The sequence below is a fragment of the Aythya ferina genome (assembly GCF_964211825.1).
Source record: "Aythya ferina genome assembly, chromosome: 3".
NCBI classification, from domain to species: domain Eukaryota; kingdom Metazoa; phylum Chordata; class Aves; order Anseriformes; family Anatidae; genus Aythya; species Aythya ferina.
In genome coordinates, this window is record NC_140298.1 from 100069570 (window position 1) to 100089720 (window position 20151).

At 35.5% G+C, this 20151-nt stretch overlaps 1 protein-coding gene across 7 annotated transcripts in view; it reads left to right on the forward strand.

Moving 5' to 3' along the window:
• The window catches only part of SNTG2 (syntrophin gamma 2), a 291451-nt gene extending 275207 nt beyond the window's left edge, over positions 1-16244 (forward strand). For all 7 annotated transcript variants that reach the window (XM_084512370.1, XM_084512371.1, XM_084512376.1 and 4 more), the window contains 2 exons: positions 1272-1382; positions 15866-16244. In XM_084512370.1, coding sequence (XP_084368496.1) covers positions 1272-1382; positions 15866-15997 — 243 coding nt within the window. In that variant the 3' untranslated portion in view covers positions 15998-16244. The remainder of the gene's footprint in view (positions 1-1271; positions 1383-15865) is intronic.
• Positions 16245-20151: the final 3907 nt, after the last annotated feature.

Consider the following 20151-nt stretch of genomic DNA (forward strand, 5'->3'; position numbering starts at 1 on the left):
TGTAGAGCTTAGGGATATGGTTTAGTGGGGACTGCTAGCGTTAGGTCAGAAGTTGGACTTGATCTTGAGGTCTCTTCCAACCTAGAAATTCTGTGATTCTGTGAATATGTAGAAATAGTTTAATATTTAGAATATGTAGAAATAGTTAAAAACTTAGCAGAATAACTCTCCTCTCAGACAGTGAAAAAAGTCTGAACTTATATAGAAAGAACTTCTTCTGTAACTGCATCTGACTCACTGAGCAGCTATTCCACTCCAAATCCAGTCAGTGTTATCTACAGGATATTGGAAAAATTCACAGAGAAAAAGTCAGAAAATTTATAAGTGAAGGTATAGCGTTGGTCTATATGAAGAAAATATTTTACAGGCAGGTATATTGAAAAATGAAACATAGCAAACTTTTCCCTGATTATGTTTGCTTTTGAAAGAGCCTTTAAAGCATTTAAATCATGTTTTCTCAACAGTGTCCAGGGACTGAATCACATTTCAACATGTACATGAAATTTTCATTAATGCTATAGGTATAAGGAAACATCAGCAGAAGGTCTGGATGCAATCTAATAGTTGTTTGTTTTGTTTTGTTTTGTTTTGAAAAATATCTCTATACATATTAAAATACTCCTGTGAATCCGTGATGTGCCAGCAGTAGTAAGATCCCATGAATAAACCTGCATAAAATAGACCAAGAATCCTAGATTTCCTATGTATTTTAGAAAACAGCTGTGTAACACAGAACATATTTTTTGTACTTCACAAGACCACATTCAATAATAAAGTTTTTGCATCTCTATTTCATATTTATCTTTGGTTTTCAAATCACTTTACTCATTTTTTGGCCAAGGTGAATTCAGCTTTGCATCATTCATGTAAGACATTTATCTACATTATGCAGATGAGCCAGCTGAAATATGACAGATCAAGATATGGTGCAGAATTGTGTTCATACTGAAACTGATACAAATATCCTAACGGATCTTTTTAAAACTAAGCTTTTGTCAAGGATATTGATATTATATCATGTAGGCAATGGAAAAATTTACATTTCAGATAATTTCTATGTAAATTTTTAATTAGTGAGTATTATTATTGTATCCTTTGTTCCCACATGTGATACAGAGCTGTTAATTTTATTTGCTCTGCAACCAGCCTGTTATCATGCACTGTGTTTACTGCCCTAATGCTTCATCATAATACAAAAACATTAATCATTTATCTGTAGTTCTAGGTAACAGTGTGTAACAGAGTCCTTAATCAAATTTCTTTCTCTTTAGAACGTGCTGTGGAGGTTTAAATTCTCTCAGCTCAAAGGCTCTTCAGATGATGGGAAAACGAAAGTAAAGCTGCTTTTTCAGAATCTAGACACAAAACAAATTGAGACAAAGGTAAGTGACATATTCCTTCTCAGTTTAGTAAGAAATGAAATGGAATTATCGATTTCATTTACTGCTGCACTTGCAAATGGTGAACTGCAAATCACAGTTTATCTTTTTTTCTCCTATTCTGTAGAAACTCCACAATAAATAAAGTGATATAACATCTATAAATTTATTGCAGTATTTGTACAAGTCTGTTACTGAGCTGTGTTTTGATGGTGTTTCACTATATCAGAAAGATGATTTCTTTAGTGCAGTTGTTTAGCCTACCTGTAATCATACAGTACCTTAAAATTGCTTTTGACAAGGATAAAGGAAAAATAAAACTATTTAATGACTAAATACATTTTAAGCTGCTGCATAGTAGACAAATTCAAGCAAATATGTTTAAGATATGCAGAAAATAAAATATTGTGTAACTTTTACTAGGAAATAACCTTAAAAGAGGCCAGGCACTTCCTGAAACCTATTGGTTCTACTGTGACTTAGGAGCTTTGCGGGATCTGGCATCAAGTTGTGGTGACAGCCAGTCACTACTATAGATGAGATACTGCTGGTGTCTGTTTCTGCTTCTGGCAATATGATATGGTTGTGAAACTTAGAATTCAGATTCCCAACTGAACTTCAGCAGTTTCTAATTCAGGGTTGTACTTTGAATTATCATTGTGAGGTGTAGCTGTAATGCCTGAATCTGGCCTCAGCTTCTCCTCTGTGATCCTAAGCTTCTTGCAGTTGTACACACAACTTAAGGGACTGGATGAAAATTGGAGAAATGGAATACTAAGGTAGAGATCATTGATGAATAAACAGAGTGAAGAATAATTCAATAAAACATAAATAAATGAAGACAGAATTATTCAATCATGACGTTCTGAAAGGAATGAGAACTTTGATTTGATATGACAAAGAAGAGGAAGGCAAGAGTGAGGTTCAGCTGGGATTTGGTGGACAAAAGTCAAAGAAAAATCAAAAAACAAACAAACGAACAACAAAACAAACAAACAAAAAAACAACCATGAAGATCTATGAAAGCTCTCAAATACTATTACCTGGAGTTATACTGATTAAAATGACCTATAAAGTGAAAATTTGCTGCAATGACCATATCACAAAGGTAGAACAGATAATATCTTTACCTATCCTTTAAGATTTTCTATTCTCATTAAGATTTCACATTAAATGGGACTGTGCTAGAACTATGCAGCCTCCCTGCTCCAGATACTTGGTTCATATATTTTCACAGAATCACAGAATCATCTAGGTTGGAAGAGACCACCAAGATCACTGAGTCCAACCTCTGACCTAACATTAACAAGTCCTCCACTAAACCATATCCCGAAGCTCTACATCTAAACGTCTTTTAAAGACCTCCAGGGATGGTGATTCAACCACTTCCCTGGGCAGCCCGTTCCAATGCCTAACAGCCCTTTCAGTAAAGAAGTTCTTCCTAACATCCAACCTAAATCTCCCCTGGTGCAACTTAAGCCCATTCCCCCTCGTCCTGTCACCAGGCACGTGGGAGAACAGACCAACCCTCCCCTCGCTACAGCCTCCTTTAAGGTACCTGTAGAGTGCAATAAGGTCGCCCCTGAGCCTCCTCTTCTCCAGGCTGAACAAGCCCAGCTACCTCAGCTGCTCTTTGTAGCACTTGTTCTCTAGACCCCTCACCAGCTTTGTTGCCATTTTCTCGACTTGCTCAAGCACCTCGATGTCCTTCTTGTAGCAAGGGGCCCAAAACTGAACGCAGTACTCGAGGTGCGGCTTCACCAGAGCTGAGTAAAGGGGGACAATCACTTCCCTAGCCCTGCTGGCCACACTGTTTCTGATACAAGCCAGGATGCCGTTGGCTTTCTTGGCCACCTGAGCACACTGCTGGCTCATATTCAGCTGACTATCAACCAATACTCCCAGGTCCTTCTCTGCCAGGCAGCTTTCTAACCACTCATCTCCCAGCCTGTATCTCTGCTTGGGGTCAAGTATATGTCCCTACACTTCTAAATGGTATTATTTCTTAGACTTTGGAATTAGAGAGTAATCATGAAATAAGCATCTCTAATACCCATAGTACATACTGCAGTAACTGCCTCAGCTTAGTGTACTGAAAAAGCCAGATGTTGCTGTATGGTGAAATGCAGCCAATAATCAGGAATAGAAAATGTCATCAAATACTAGAAATTTCATTTCCACTACATGTGAAATAAAGCTTGATACAGATGACTTATGTTCACTTGGCAGTAATCAGTAGCATTAAGGTTGCAAAAAATTTTTCCAGATTACATTGAGTTCTATATGCTTATAAAATCTTTGGGAAAAAAAAATCACATTTGGAAATTCCATTTTTGCATCTTGGTTACTAGCTAGAGATGGTATTTTTTCTCCTACAAATTTTGAGCAAAGTGCTTCTTCCTGTGCACTTCAGTTTTATGTGAAGAACAATATATTTTTCCATTATTATTTTTTTTTTCAATTCAAAGGCACTAGTAAGTCCTAGATTCCTGTCAGTTGTATCTTCTTCAGGTCCTTCATATTCCCTACAACTTCCCCTTGTACTTTCCCATTTCAATACTTCTCTGTACTTACTCTTCCTTTAATACTTCCAATAATACCACTTCAAATCCTTGAAACCCCTGCAAAGTCAGCAGAATGCCTGATAATGGGAAAAAAGCAGTTGTTGCAGATAGTTTGCAGGTATGTGTCTATTAACTATTTAGACAACCCATATTCAATAGGTGGCCAAGTGACCCCTACCCCAGTTGTTGGTCAGGGCAGGAAAGGACAGTGATCCTCCTGCCTTCACTTCAGCATGGGGTGGTGCCAGGACCTCCCAATGTGTCACATCAGCAACTTGTAACACAATTCTAGAAATTCAGCTCCTTTGAGGTATCCACCACTTCAACAAATGTGAAAATTGCACAAGTGTGTACCTATGTAATTTCGGCATGTTATTTGTTTAGGAAATCAGATATTTTTTTTTAAAGCTCTTAAAAAATCTGTTTGCAGCATAGCATGTAAATGTTTTTCTATGAAGGAGTAGCTTTGCAGCTGTTTTGAAAGGAGGGGGAGGAAGACTAGTTATGAAGTGTTCCTGGACCATGGCATTAATATATAGTTTATATGTCTGTGTGCTCTTCCTTGAATCAAAAGTTTGTAATTATTTGAGCTGCAGATGCCCTTTCATGTCCCTTTGGCAAGGGGCTCTTAAACCTCTTCAGCCAAATGGAACATATTCATTACACACAGATTCACAGAATGACGTAGGTTGGAAGGGAACTTAAAGATCATCTAATTCCAATCCCCCTGCCATAGGCAGAAACACCTTGCACTTGACCACGTTGCTCAGAACCTCTTCCAAGCCGGCCTTGAACACTTCCAGGGATGGGGCAACCACAGCTTCTGTGGGCAGCCTGTGCCAGTGCCTCACCACCCCGAGTGAAGAATTTCTTCCTTGTATCTAATCTAAATCTTCTGTCTTTAAAGCCATTACTCCTTGTACTATCACTACAATCCCTGACAAAGAGTTTCCCCCCAGCTTTCCTGTAGGTACTGGAAGGCTGCTACATTTTAGGTACTGGAAGGCTGCTGTAATGACTCCCTGGAACGTTCTCTTGTCTAGGCCAAATAACCCCAATTCCATCAGCTGTTCTTTGTAGAAGTGCTCTAGCCCTCTGATCATCTTCATGCCCCACCCCCCCCACCCCGGACCTGCTCTAACAGATCTATGCCTTTCTTATGCTGTGGGCCCCAGAGGTGAATGCAGCGCTCCAGGTGGAGTCACAGAAGAGAAAGCAGAGGGGGAGAGTCACCTCCCTCGACCTGCTGGCCACACTTCTTTTGATGCAGCCCAGGATACGGTTGCCTTTCTGGGCGGCAAGCACACGTTAATGGCTTGTGTTGAGCTTCTTATCAACCAACACATCCCCAGGTCCTTCTCCTCTGGGCCGCTCTCAATCCATTTTCCACCCAGTCTGTATTTGTGCTTGGGATTGCCCCAGACTATATGTAGACCTTGCACTTTGCCTAAGAAGAAAAAGAATCTGTGAATATTTTAGTAGCGGGGAGAGCTGAAGTCATGAAAGCAAATAATAATTCATAGCTTACTGCGTAAACTGAGCAAACAGCAGACGAGAAGGGTACATTCTGTGCTTTTTTTGTTTGCTTCAGTTATCAAAAAAAAAAAAAAAAGGAAAAAAATTACACCCCACATTACAAGATCAAGGGGTTATAAAGAAAAGCCAGAATATGGAGGGAAAATGGTTGGAGTATTTTTAAATAATAGTTTTCACACTAGGAGGCAGTGGAAGTTGTGTTTGAGAAGTCCAGGTAAATAAGTAAAATTACAGAAAGATAATTTTTTTTCTTTAAAGGACCAAGGGGAGATGTAGAAACATATAGACCAGTCAGCCTCAATTTGATAGTAGAAAAATACAACATTATTAAATAAACACAAAGATTATTGAATAAACAATTTGTAATTACATAATTATAGAGAAAATAACAGAATTGTAGGAAGCAAGGTAGATTTTTGAAATGAGATTCTGTTAAAGTTGCCTCATTTCCATTTTTTGACAGGATAACTGCTGTGGGAGGAAACAATAGTCATGATTTGTCTCGATTTTATTCAAATTTTATGTGATATTCTCATAAGTAATTTTGGTAAATAGAACCTAAGTTACCATAAAATCAATTGAGTAATTGAAAAAGCAATTTAAAAAGTAGGTTCCATCAGTTGCTTGAAAAAATAGAAGAATATAAAATACCCAAATTTTCCTGATCAAGAGTCACACTCCTTTAATTTCCTGTCTGGTGAAGGTTTGAAGCTGGAGCATGCTCAGCAAAAATAATATCTTGGCAAGTAAATTTTCCAGTTAACAAATTTGGATAGATTACACAGGAATAATAAAAAACAACCTCTGATGCAAATCTTGTCTTCCTGCCAAATTTTAAAGTCTTAGGAATTTTGCCTAAAGTTTTCTTTTGAAGAGTAATTTTGTTGCTGGCATAGTAAATATCGGCGAAAACATTTTATATTTGGCAAAGTTGTATATAACTTACGTACCTGAACACATGGTCCAGTACAGACAAAGTTCCAAGTAATGTCAATAACGTTAGATATTCTGAGTCTACATGGCAAGTACACTTGCTTTAAAAAAAAAAAAAAAAAGAGTTACTAATATTTCTAAGGTTGTATTCATGTTTTAACTCTAGCTACCTGGAAGATAAGATCTTTTTTTTTTTTTTCCAGGCATATTTTAATTGAGCCATATAAGCATTTTTTTCTCATCTTGTTTTGTTTCTATCCTCTGTTGAAAAGAAAAATGGAATTATATTTTAGCAATTCATTCAAACTGAGAAAGGAAAGAGACCTTATTTATCTTTCTTCACTACATTTCCTCTTTTACCAACTTGGTCACAAATATTTAATTGAAGAAAGAATACAAAAATAAATCATATTTTCACTAGTCTGTTGTGAGCCATATTCAAGCATTCAAGTAAATGTTGCTTTTCTCATGCACTTCCTGTCTGTTATGCATATAGCGTAAGAACCCTGCATATTTATCAGAGTGCATACAGTATTTTTTCTTCACTGACTTCAGGCCTCAACATAGTTGTACAAGAGCACACTCTGATATGCTTTTGCAATTAGACTGTGCAGCACAGTTTGCAACAAATCCTTTTTTATTTAAAACAGGAGAATTTCAGAAGAGTGATCAAGGACAAGTCAGCAACTGTGCTTCTGTCTTTAGATTTACTATATGCACCTGAGAGGAAATGTATTCCACATTAGTTGAGAGATATGGGATATTAAAGAGAGTCCAAGTAAAGCTCTCTCTTTATAGCAACATTAATCTCTAGCATCAATAAACCATAATCTAGCACTCAAGCCCGTCTGTTTTTTTATTAATATGGGTCTTTTCTTGCTGAAGTCTGGTAGTTTACTACTGAACATCTTGAGAGCTTGAAAAACATTTGCAAGATTATGATGGATATCAGTTAAGACTTTACCCATTTGACAGTATTGGACAGTCTGATTGCTGTTGGAAATTAATTTTAATATTTTCTGGAAGGGGTGAATTTAGTTGCCTGCTCCTAGACAAGCATCTTCAGAACAACTTTTCAGATGCCTTTCTTATGCATTAGTAAAGTTTGCATCTGCCAATGCCACATTTAAACGTATTCCAGATTTGACAGTAGACAGTGGCAGTCGGAATCACTGAAGCTGACACTGAAAAGTCATCTGATTCTTCTTGGTCCCTGTAGAACACTTAAAAAACTTAAGTACGATTCATAGATAGAGTTGCAATTTATCTGGCATTGATTTTTGGCACCATGGATCTAGTTCTTATGCTTACAAGGTAAGAGCACCATTTTAATTTGCATGTGTGTGTGTGTAAATAATAGTCACAAATATTCACAAAGAGTTTTAAATAAAAATTTACAGCTGAGCAAGCTTTCATACCTCATTCCATAGCCAAAAATTTATTTTTGCCTGTTTATAACAGTTTTAAGCTGCACAGTACTAACACATTTGTTCTTTTCAACCATTATATGGCAACCAAGCTGTGGTATACTTTCTAAAATTTAGAACTGAATTTAGAATTTCTTGTTCTGTTTTGACTCCCATGAGGACTACAGTTTAAACCTAGATATTATTTGTTTTTGTTGTTGTTGTTGTTTTTGTTTTGTTTTGTTTTACTTTCCAAAAAAAAGAATGGTTAGCATTTCAATCAAAAAGAATGAAATAACATGCTGAAGAATGCAGTGGTAACAGTTGTACTCATGTCAACAATTAATAAACACTAAGACTCACCAATGTCCTTAAAGAAGTCATGAAATGCACAGGTGCAGAAAATGTAGACACTGACAGATAGAGCCTTTACACAATACAGGCTCATATCTTGTTCAAATAGTGATTCAACATCTCTCAGAAGTAATCAATAAACTTAAGTGTGTGTGTGGTAGTGGTGCAACAGGCCTGTTAAAGTCTTTATGATATATCATATATCCAACTGTTATAGGTGGGTGGGCAAAGCAAAAACATACATTTTTCTTACTTGGCTGTGCACGTACAATGATCAAGGTCAGTGCAGTGTGCACATATTTTATATTCTCAGTACCAGCAGGCAGTTTTGTAGTCTTGTCTTCCCACTGCTTTAATCCAATCTTTTATGCTCTTCCTTGCTTGCTGTCTTCCTTCTAGTGCCTTTGCTGTACTTAACTGCTTATTAGGATGCATATAGAAAACTGAAATAGCCTTGATTATTGAAATATTAGACATGCAGAGATTCTTCTAAATACACATAAAATAGACAATTGTAATTAAGGGAAAAAAAAAAAACAAAAACACAATACAGCAGTCACAGATGAGGCAAGCAAGCAGATAGGTGGAGTTAGATGATGCAGGGCAGATAACTCAGTTATCTGCCTGGCTGGGTATGTTACTTTAAAAAATAGAGATTGGAGTGATTCTTTTCTTAGAAAGAAGTATCATTGGTGGTATTTTCTACAAAAACAAAACAAAAAACAAAACAAAACAAAACTAAAAATCACATTACATTCTAAACCTGAAAAAGAAAAATTTGCACCCTATAAACCATACTCCAGATGGTCACTTGTTAGCAGACGTTGTCTCCATGTCCTCTGACAATGCAGTATCTACATTTCCCCTGTCCCTCATGCCATCCCTATCTTTCACCAAATCCATATTTCCAAATTAAACCCCTAATCCTCTTCCCCTTTCCCTGTTGTAATCTTCATCCAAGAATATATTCACCACCAGAACACCAGTTCTCTGATCTAACTCCATCCTCAAATTGGGGCACAGGCCTGTACCCCAACATCTGTTCTGGATATACACGACTGCCCCTTGCTAGACAGCTTCAAGGTTGTGAAGGCATCAAGTGTCTCTCAGGGACAAAGCACCACATCCCCACCCTCATTTATGTCCTACTTTGTCAAATACTCTTGTGATTAATTGGATTTCTCAGGCCTCAGGGTGAACATTACTTCTCTGATGACCATATCTAACACAGTCTATCGCAGTTGACCATATCAGAGCCCTGCAACAGAATACTTTCAGAGTTCTTCTTCTCTCTTCGTATGATCTCACCCTAATAGAAAACAATATAAAATAGTGAAGATGTTAGAGAACATAAGGGAAGTGAGCTAACTGTTAAATTACATGTATAAAGCTCATATGCTACCTGTTTGGCTACCTTATTCTATAACAATTTCCAAAAACAGTACCGCTCTTAAAAGTAATCCCTCTGAGGGACCTGCAGCGTTATCTGGAGAAAACAGAGTGCTGTCTTCACTTAAAACACAGGTTTGGCAATGCTTTTCCTCTTTCAACTGCATGTAAATTATATTATATAGGATCATAATTACAATAAGATCATATTGTAAGTATCCAAAAGATTAATTTTAACAGATTAGACAAAATTCTGAGGTACATGGGAGGAACTGCCGCAGTTTGGTCTGTACTCTGATAGAATCAATGAGCACTGTGCAGTAGGGGAATTGGATTGACTCCCACTGATGACACATTCCTATCTCTCCTCTTTTCTTATCCAAAAACTCTTCACATAATATTGTTAGAGCAGTCTGAAATCCTGCCTACAGTCTGAGTTAGCTATCTCTAATTGTTTTTCTTGATAAATATGTACAGCTTAGAAGTGAATATATTTGCAGAAAGGAAATGAAAAGCTTTGTAAAAGGCTCTGAGCTCTTTTAGCTTCAGACACTCAATATGTTGAATGTCATAATGAATCAGTCAGAACCTAAGGTGAAATTGTTGGATGAGTTCCATTAATTTTGGAGCAAATCTAAGACTAATGTGAGTGCTTTTGTATTTTATTATTTATTGTTTTTAAATATTATAATTCAAGAGATTTAAACTTTGACTTAAGCTGAGAACATATACATTATTCTATAGTATTTTATACAGAGTAGCATTTATTAAAAGTCCTGTGTGTATGCTAGATTTTAGTTGTGTAAAACTTAATACAAAGGGAGTTAAATAATGGCACTACTTTTTTTCTGAATGTTTACATTAATTTTATATTGTTTATGATAGACATATATTGTCAATAAAATACAAATAAAATAACAATAAAATGTTTTAAGAAACGTTTCCTTATGACCATATCTATCAATCAAAATAGAAGTGGTTTCTTTATGCCTCCAAAAAATCAGAATAAAGATTACATGGTCTAAATTGCTCAAAGGATTTTAACCAACACTTACGCTTCATTTTTCTTCTACAATGAGATCTAATGTTGAGTATGAGGCCCAAATGAATACTTCAGCAACTGAATGCCAATTATTACACATTACTGAAGTGCTTGGTTTGATATTAGTTCTCAAGAGATTTTTCTTCTTTTAGGGCAATTATTTCTTAACCTATTAACTAGCAAGTACACAAAAACAGAAGTTTGAGAGAGTTTTGCTACTTCCCTTGATGTTATCTTATTTTTTTTATTATTATTTAACTAGATATGAATCATAATAAATTGCACAGCCTGTTCATTGGTTGTGTTGGCTTATGCCTCTATTGTTTTCATAAGATTATAGGGTGTTTTGTGTTTGTTATTATTTAGAATCTTGGAAGTGCCCAAGATTTCCATATAAATGGAAATTTATGGAAATCTACTTTCCAAGTGTCCATAATTTCCATATAATTTCCATTTAATTTAATTTCAGTTTAATTTCCATTAAGTACAGGGGGGTCCATAGTTGTTTAACACAATTAAGAGAACTTCTATAATTGACAGATTGTTTTACTCCAGTTAAGGTATATTTATCTGCTCACACAGAAGCAACCAAGTGCAGCATTTAAAGGCGTAAGGGTTTATGAACTTTTTTGCAATTAGATGTTGCAGGTAGCAACATTTTCCAGAATACATTTTGATAAACTTGTGCTGGTTGACTAGAGATTGGAAGTAGTGGGAAGTCACCTAGCAGTTTGCATTGCGTTTCAAATCCATTGAATTATACACTCAGAAAGCAGAATTTTGTAGTAAAGAGCAATGAAAGATGAATAACAGCACACCTCCCTAAACCTTGATTTAATCAAGATGCAATGTTTAAGATTCCTTAATTTTTGTCACGCATCTCTAATTTATTCTCCTTTGTTAGCTGCTTTCAGATAAAAGAATATCTGACTTTTATTGCAATATTTCTTTAAAATCTACTCATAAAAACTAAAATGTTCTCCCATTGCATGGAAGGAAAATAAGCAAGGAAATACTGCAGAGGCACATTGTATAAGAGATCCAATTATAGTAATCTGTTTATAATGGCTTATTAATTCAAATGAAAAATGGCCTGTGCATAGTGTCTGAATTCACCTATTTTTACTTTAAAAGCTGTAGGAAAACTTCAAAAATTTTTGAAGGGATAGGGGAGTCATTTCATTTATGTTAACAAATTCTCAAAGCTATAGAATTACAAAATTCTTGTGGTTCAAGATTCTGGAAAGTTAACATTTATTTGTCTGGTAATGAACCACTAAACACAAATTATTATATACATCCAAATACCTCTGCTTACATATTCTGTGTAGGATTTAGGGGATGAAAGCATTGTTCTCCCAGGCTTATGTGTGCACTGAGAGAACAATCTCTGAGTGCTTGCTTCCAAAACGTACTCTGTCCAAAGGTTACTGTGTCTGAGGAGGACTTTTCTGTAGCTTTCTTGGATGTTTCATTGAGCATGAAGGCATTTGTAAGGCCTTTATAGTGCAAAAGGCACTTGTAAGGCCATGATACCATGGGTATCATGGTGTTATGAGCATATCCTGGAAGCATGCTGAATATGATCCCATTACTCTTGTTGTACGGTAATATTGCTTATTGCCACAATATGCTGGCAAAGTAGACAGTAAAAGAAGATTACATTTGTCTGAGAATAATAGATTTGTTTAGTGGAAAATAAAATCCCTGAGACAATAAACTATATGTGCCTGAGCTTGTAAGGAAACAGTGCACAATTGTTTGAAAAAATATATATACTCATCTTCATCATGAACTAGAGTCTTCAAATATTGAAAGTCTGTTGCCACCTTCTTCTTCCACCTTTTTATTTTTCATGTGTCTGATCCTGTTTGCTTCATAATTCCACCAGAATCCCTGGCTATTTCCCGAATGAAACAGTAAAAAGGCAAATATCAACTTTGTTTTATTCTGCAGAATGTGAGGTAGAATAAGAGTCTACAATTTGTGTTCTCCTGCTTGTAGCCTAGTCAGTATTGAAAAATAAACAATGAACCTCTATTTTTGATCATTTTATTTAAAAAAAAAAAAAAGTTGGTTTGTTTGTTGTTTAAATAATTTGAAATCCCCAATGAGTTAATTTCATTCAGGCTCTTGGAGACCACATTTGTCCTATGAAAACTCTTATTAGCATTTGTCTTAGAGGGAAATCAAGCAGTTTTTCCTGTATTTAGATTGAACATTGTGTCCTGTATCACACCAGACTATTTATTTGCTTTATTTATTTATTTATTTATTTATTTATTATTTACTTAAAACATCCGGATTGGTTTTATTTCTACTGAGCCAAGTACAACTGTTTTTTAAAAACAAAGTATAGTACACTTAAACTGGGGAATCTACCAAGCGGAAGCAAAGAAATATGGCTAAACTAAATCACATATTTTATGTGAACATAGTTAGTCTGGCTTATGAATCTTGCCAAATGCTTACAGGTTGCTTTCCCGTAATGAAATCACAGTATTACTTGTTGTGTATCAGCACCTGAGTTAGTCATTATATGCCTTCTGTGGAGATGTACAAAATGACCTCGTATTCTGGTAATACTTTACTGCCACAGAAGAGGAGACAGTATGATTACGATCATATAACAAAGAGACATAAAATATTTATTAAAAATAATAAAGGTATCTATCACTATGGCTGTTACTTACTTAACAGTATGTTCATACACCAAATGTTCATATACCAGATGTTTACAAGGACACCTGTCCCATTATCTTTAGCTTCTGAAGGAATCGACTACCTCAAAATAAAAAGTCAGTAAAATAAAGATGTTGAAAAGGAGAATAAAGAAGAAGGTATATAAAAGTTATATATTTCAGGGAAGTGCTTAATCACAACAATATTGGAAGTAGGGTAGTAAGGAATACTGGAAAAATAAAAATTCCATGATGAAAAAATAAATCTCTCAAAATCTCTCAAATGCCAAACATCTTACAATGAACACTGCACATCTGGACAAGCAGAAAAACAGTTTCTGACTACCTGTAGTATTTTTTTAAAATATTGTAGTACAGACAGATGAGATTCATCATAGTGGTCCATTTTCTGGTATATTCTTGTTAACTCCTTTGGTTCCTTGAACACTCAAAGGTGTTGCAGAAGTGTGGTTAATGCAGGTGTCTTCAGAATGTCCTCTTTAGCAAGGTTGGGCAGATCCTGAAGCTATTACTCATGTAAGTAACTCTTCATTCTCAGGAGTACTTCCAGTAGTTTCAGTTAGGAGGTCCCTGAGTATGGACAGTGCCTGCGGTGGGCTGTCCCCCCCCAGCAGCTGACCACCCATTCAGCTACCTGCCCCACCATCAGTGGGAGGGAAGAGCAGAAATGAGCACATTTGTGGGTCAGAAGTAATAATAATAATAATAATCGTCATCATCATCATCATCTGCAATATATCTTGCAAAATTTAACTTAAATTAAGACATTTAATTACTGGTTCAGGTGCTGGGAAAGAAAGATCACATTTAAACACTTAGGAAAAACACCTTTCATCCCTTTTCCCCAGTTCAGAGACCTCTGCTCCCAGTTTCCCCCCATCTTTGCTATAAGATATACTCAGGCCTTCTGGTGAGGTGGCACATGAAGTTGGGGTTAAGATGCAATGGTTTCTTTCTGACACTTCTCGATTCTCATTTTATTCCTTTGTTGCTCCTTCCTTCCTACTCATTTCCTCTGCTCCAACACGGGTCCCCAATGGGCTGCAGTCTTTTTGAGGGTGTTTACCATGGAGCACTTTCTGCTGCACTGTCCCACTTTCTGCTGCACTGTCCTTGTTGCTTTTTTTTTTTTTTTTTTTTTTTTTTTTTTTTTTTTTAATTTGCTGCCCTTTCTTAAGTGTATTTTTAATCACCACCATCTTGAGTGCTGGGCCTGGCCGTGCCCTGCAGTGGGGCCTTTGGAGTCAGCTGGAACCAGCTGTGTCCGGCATGGGGCATCCCCAGCCTCTCATAGAATCACAAAATCATCAAGGTTTGAAAAGACCTCCAAGATCATTTGGTCCAACCTCTACCACCAATATTAGCCACTAAACTATGTCCCTAAGCACCAGGTCCAACCTTTCCTTAAACACCCCCAGGGACGGTGACTCCACCACCTCCTTGGGCAACCTGTTCCAATGTCTGACCGCTCTTTCTGAGAAGAAATATCTCCTCTCCTAATTTCCAACCTAAACCTTTCCTGGAACAACTTGCTCTCCTTACAGAGGCTGCCTATGCAGTCTTCCCACTACCAAAAATTTGCCAGCAATGGCCAATACAAAGTTGCCTTTGATAGCAAAATGGTTTCCTGAACAGGAATACATTCCAAATGTTCTGTCTAAGGCAATTATGTTTAGGAGATACTGTAAAGTACTGTAATAGGAAAATCAGAAGTTCAGTGCTTTAATTTTCATTTAAAAATAAGCAGATAGGTTATTCCCTGATAAGCTACTATGTAACCAGTACCTTTAAATGCATATCCTGTTGAAATCAAATGTGTTCTCCCCAAACCAAAAACTATACCCAGTGTCCAGCTGCAGATTTTACAAAGAGTAACATCATATAAATTTAACATGCTTTTTATACTATATTTTTTGTTGTTATGTTAGAATATCGGTCCATTTCTGTCTGTTGAGATTGGGAAAGAGAAATGTTGTCCATTGTGCACAGGTGAAATATTTTATAAAAAGTCAAGGGAATCTGAGACCTGGTTAAGAGTATTTTTCTTGCTGAATTGGGGCATATGAATTTCAAATAGCCCTATTTTTATGTGCAAGCTGTGGTATGAGTTTATCTTTGCTTCCACCTGGCCTCTGTCCTTCTAGCTTCCTTCCTTTAGAGGCTGCCAAGGTATGTGTCCTCATCAGCCTCCCCTGGCTGAGACTTGAAACCACATCATTCCCAAACACCTTTAACTTTTCAAATAATTTAAAACATGGGGTGATATTTAAATGTTCTTGCAAGTTGAATGCTTTCATTGCCTAAGCTGAGTGAAATGTAAACAATGAAGCAGCAGAGGGTGAAAATTAAATTGACATACTGCACTTCCAGTGAATGAGGTATGGATATCCATCTTTTATTCTTAGCACTTTTAAATTTACAGTTCCCTTTAAAGGTTCAAATTTTCATTTAAAGTCCATTGCCGTTTGCTGATTAGTCTTTTCTGTATTTATGTAAAAAATTTATAGACCTGAATATGAAATCATGTTTTCTCTCTTTTTTCTCTTGCTTCCTCTTTCAGGAACTTGAATTTCAGGATTTGACGGCAGTATTACACTGTATTCACTCCTTTATAGCAGCAAAAGTGGCATCTGTGGATCCAGTATTCATAGACAGCCAGAGCATTGCAAGAAAATATATGTACAGTAACTGATATAAGATTATATGTAGTGATTATGGAAAATAAATTATTTTCTTAAAGAAAGTAGTTATTTCATGCACAATATTGCAACTTTGTGATTTTCTAAGAAGTCTGTAGTTGTGTTATCTGTAATGTTAACAGTTTTCACAATCTGTTCAATATTTTGAATCTATGAGTTAACAAATATTAAGTCAAACTGAATCAGTTTGTTGTCTTCAGCATTAATGTAAAATTCTGAGCAAATATTCATTCAATAACATTTGTGGTGTCATTTTGATTTCTGTTCTTATGGTCACACATATCCCCCATATCAGATAAAAACATGGACTAACGTTTGAAAAGTGTGTGTCCAAAGATTGGCCTCTTAAGTGCATTTTGAAAATTGCTGCAGCCCTCACTGTAGAAAAAAAAAAAAAAAAAAAAAAAAAAAAAAAAAACTAATTATTCTAGAAAACTGCAATAAGAATTGATCTTAAAACACAATGTACTCTATTTGAGACTGAGGAAAAGGCATAAGCACGCATTTGACATAACTATAAGCACCGACCTGTAGGATTTTCTTATATATTATTGAAGTTTCCATGAATCAGTCATCTAATCATTCATAGATTGCCTTGACATTAGCCTCAGATGTGATGCTGTGCAGACATTCTTCAGTGACTTCTTTGCTTGGCAGAGGATGTTGTCAGTATGGTGATAGCTGGACATAAAGATTTTTCTAGCTCACTTAACTTTTTATTTTCCTTTACCTCTAATCCTGATTTACATACATGCTTAAATAGAAATGAAAAGAGTTTCTCCTTGCTAAGAAAATAATGCAGGTCTACTTTTAGCATATCCTTAACATTCCTTTTGAAATCACTTTTTTACTTGCACAGCTAATGAAAACATCCTGATACTGAAAAATTATAAAAGGAAGACATTTTAATCTTAGTGGTAAGTAATACCAAGTATTCCAGGCTTCTGTAATAGAAGTCTCATTTGTTCTTAAGTGCAGTTTTGAATCAACATCAGGCAATATCTTTGTGTGTGTGTGGTTTTTTTTTGTGTGTGTGTGTTTTTTTTATTTATTTATTTTGTTTTTGTTTTGCTTTGTTTTGTTTTTCCCTGAGAAATTAAAAAAAAAAAAGCACACAATCAAGAAATGAAGCAAGAAGAATATCATAAATATATACAATGAGTATGGATCAACATAATCAAAGCCCTGCCTATATTTTAGGAGCACAAGAAAATGTCTTGATAAAGTAAAAGCCTAAAATCACTGTATGCTAAGAAAAGAAGGTATGTACCTTTAAAAGATCTCAGATAAGGAGTCTTTACATAGCTTCAGTGCTCAAATTTAGTCAGAGAGGTTCCTCCTCTATCATAAGTCAGGTAGAGCAGATTGCAGTGGGCCTTAGGCACCTACTTTAAAGGGATGCTTATCTGTCCACTTAAACCTCATGCACAAATAAAGTGTCTGAAGTAGGTGATTTGATCCTACCATAACGATTGCCTACTGCAAAGTGGTATCTTGAGAGAAATTAATTTCAATGTTAGAGATGCTGGTAGCAATTCTAGTGCTGTTTACAGATCTAATGTTTGCAAGGAGGCATAATAGAAGAGCTAACTACTGTCAAAACACTATGTAGCAAAACTGAGAAATATTTTTATTGACTGTAAATATGTACTTATAATCATTATGATATTTTAAACAAATAGCATCCAAATTTTATATTACTTTTTTTTTTCAAAGATGTATTTCTCAAACATGCTTTTATTGAAAATATTTCATATAACTTTCAGCTTTCCTTTTACTTTTCAGCTTTTTGTGTTTAATGAGATTTTAACATTCACAAATGATAGCTTATGATAGATACATGATATGATAGATACAATGATAGATACAGTCAATTCTCAGTTATTAGCATGAACAGTTATAGATGGCAGAGTGACTGTAGTTTGAAGAATGATGGAATTCTTCCTCTGTTTTACTGCTATTCCCTTACATGCAAAGTTCAGCACTAGGAAAAAGAAAAGAGAAAAAGAAAAAGAAAAAGAAAAAGAAAAAGAAAAAGAAAAAGAAAAAGAAAAAGAAAAAGAAAAAGAAAAAGAAAAAGAAAAAAAGGAATACATCTCCAAATACTGTAATTAAAACCTTAAAAGAATTTAAGTTAAATTTATTAAATAATCTTTCATTTCTCCTAAGAAGTTCCTAAGTTTCATCCTAAGATGAAACAAGTCAATATCAAACTAATTGCAAATACAAGATGCAGTTAGGACTATATTCATGAATTTTAATAATATTAACATTAGAGGTCAATACAATAAACTTTCTGGTAAAGAACAATTTCTTGGAACTATAAGGATGCCTCTAGTATTTCATTTTGACTATTTATTCCCATGCCCCTTCCACTTGGAGGTTACTGATTATTCTCAACAACACACATTTGCTTGCAAATTATTTCTCAATTTCTCATTTCAAAATTTCTGATTGTCTGTTATATTTTTCAAAACAATTCTATTTATTTCCCTGTTAAGGATTTGTCTTTCTCCATCAGAATCCTGCATTTATTTTCCTTAGAGCAGTTTTGTAAAATAATTAATTAATTTATGTTTGTCAAGAGCATATATTATAGAGGATATTGCATATCCTTATGCAATCCTATCTCATATTATAAGAGGATATTGCATATTTTCATTAGCCACCTTCAGAATTATTATATGAAGTTGCTTATATTCATTTGAAGTAACTTTCTTATTTGTTCGGGGGAATTCCTGACATTCTCTACCATTTTTGCAAGATAGGATTTTTCTTCTGATATGTGCAAATCAATCCCTAGAAAGATAAGAGAAAAAGTTCTTAGCAATTCACCACTTGGACTTTAGGGCTGTATTTTAGAAATAATTCTCCAAAGATGTTTTTAAAGAGACACTTGAAATTTCTTGTTAGCTCATTCTCTTTTTCCTTCCTTTCGCATTCTGCAACAATCCCAAAGCAGAGACTAAAGGCCAGCCTTCAGAGGAAGTTGGCAGAGCCTGGGAAAAGCTAACACAGAGCTTGTTACGCAGCTCTGATATGGCTTTTATAGGACTTCCCCAGGATCTTGTATTTCTTTGTAGTTCTCTTAACAGGGCAACATACATGTATGTCATATGGGAAAATGTTAGACTACCAATTTGTTTGGTGTCTTATGTTTATTTGTTACATTTTTTTAATGTCAGTAAAATATATTGTTTTGTCATCACCTTCACAGCGTATGTAATATAGCATGCTGGGTATCATCACTATTGTCACTACTTTTCAGCTCGCTGAAGACCCCAAAACAGTAGGATCCCCAAATGGTAAATAGATCTACTGGTGGCTAGGTAACCTCCACAGTCATCCCAAAAGACTCAATCACTGAAGCAGAGGACAGTTGTTTTGTGGTATCTGGGCAGCTGGAATGTCAAATATTTGCTTAATAATCAAAACTGAAAACAAAATTTAATATACTTTCTTATGTGCTTGTGATATATTAAGCTTTAGTTTTGCTACTTCATTATTCATTTGTATACAGTTTCATCTTATTTTTTTCCAGTGATCAAAGTGATACCAGAGTGATCAAAGTGATACCAGAGTTGAGTAAGGGGTAGGAGGAGAGAGGCATTTGCTACAGCAAAGCTCTAAACAGAAGGCCAAGTAAAGACACACAGAAACGCTAGAAAATTGTGCAACATCACAAAATCAAGATAGCCACTCATGATTAGAAATGTAGTAAAACCAAGGTATTTTCTATATGTCCTGGTTATGTCTTTAATTTAAGCTCAAAACTTCAAACTGCTAAGTAGGACTCCACTTGAAAACACGATATTGAGTTGTTACTCACTTGAACATGATATATGACTTGTGCCATGGATTTAATGTCAGTGATATATATTCTAACTAAGGAGTGCTATGGGAACTGGACTTGGGAACTGGACTTGAACTGTACTGTAGATTTATTAAAATAACTCCTGGCATTCTTTGATCAACGTTAATTGAAATCTGCACAAAAGTTCTGTGCACAGTCATGAGCTGAGTGAGCTAAGGTCTGTTCCCAGTAAATGTCTTGGTTGTGCTACCCTGTTTAACATAAGGGAGACTTTAATAGAGGTGCTGTGTTCAGACCATGCGGGATGGCCTCAGGGATAGAAAATGAGCACTG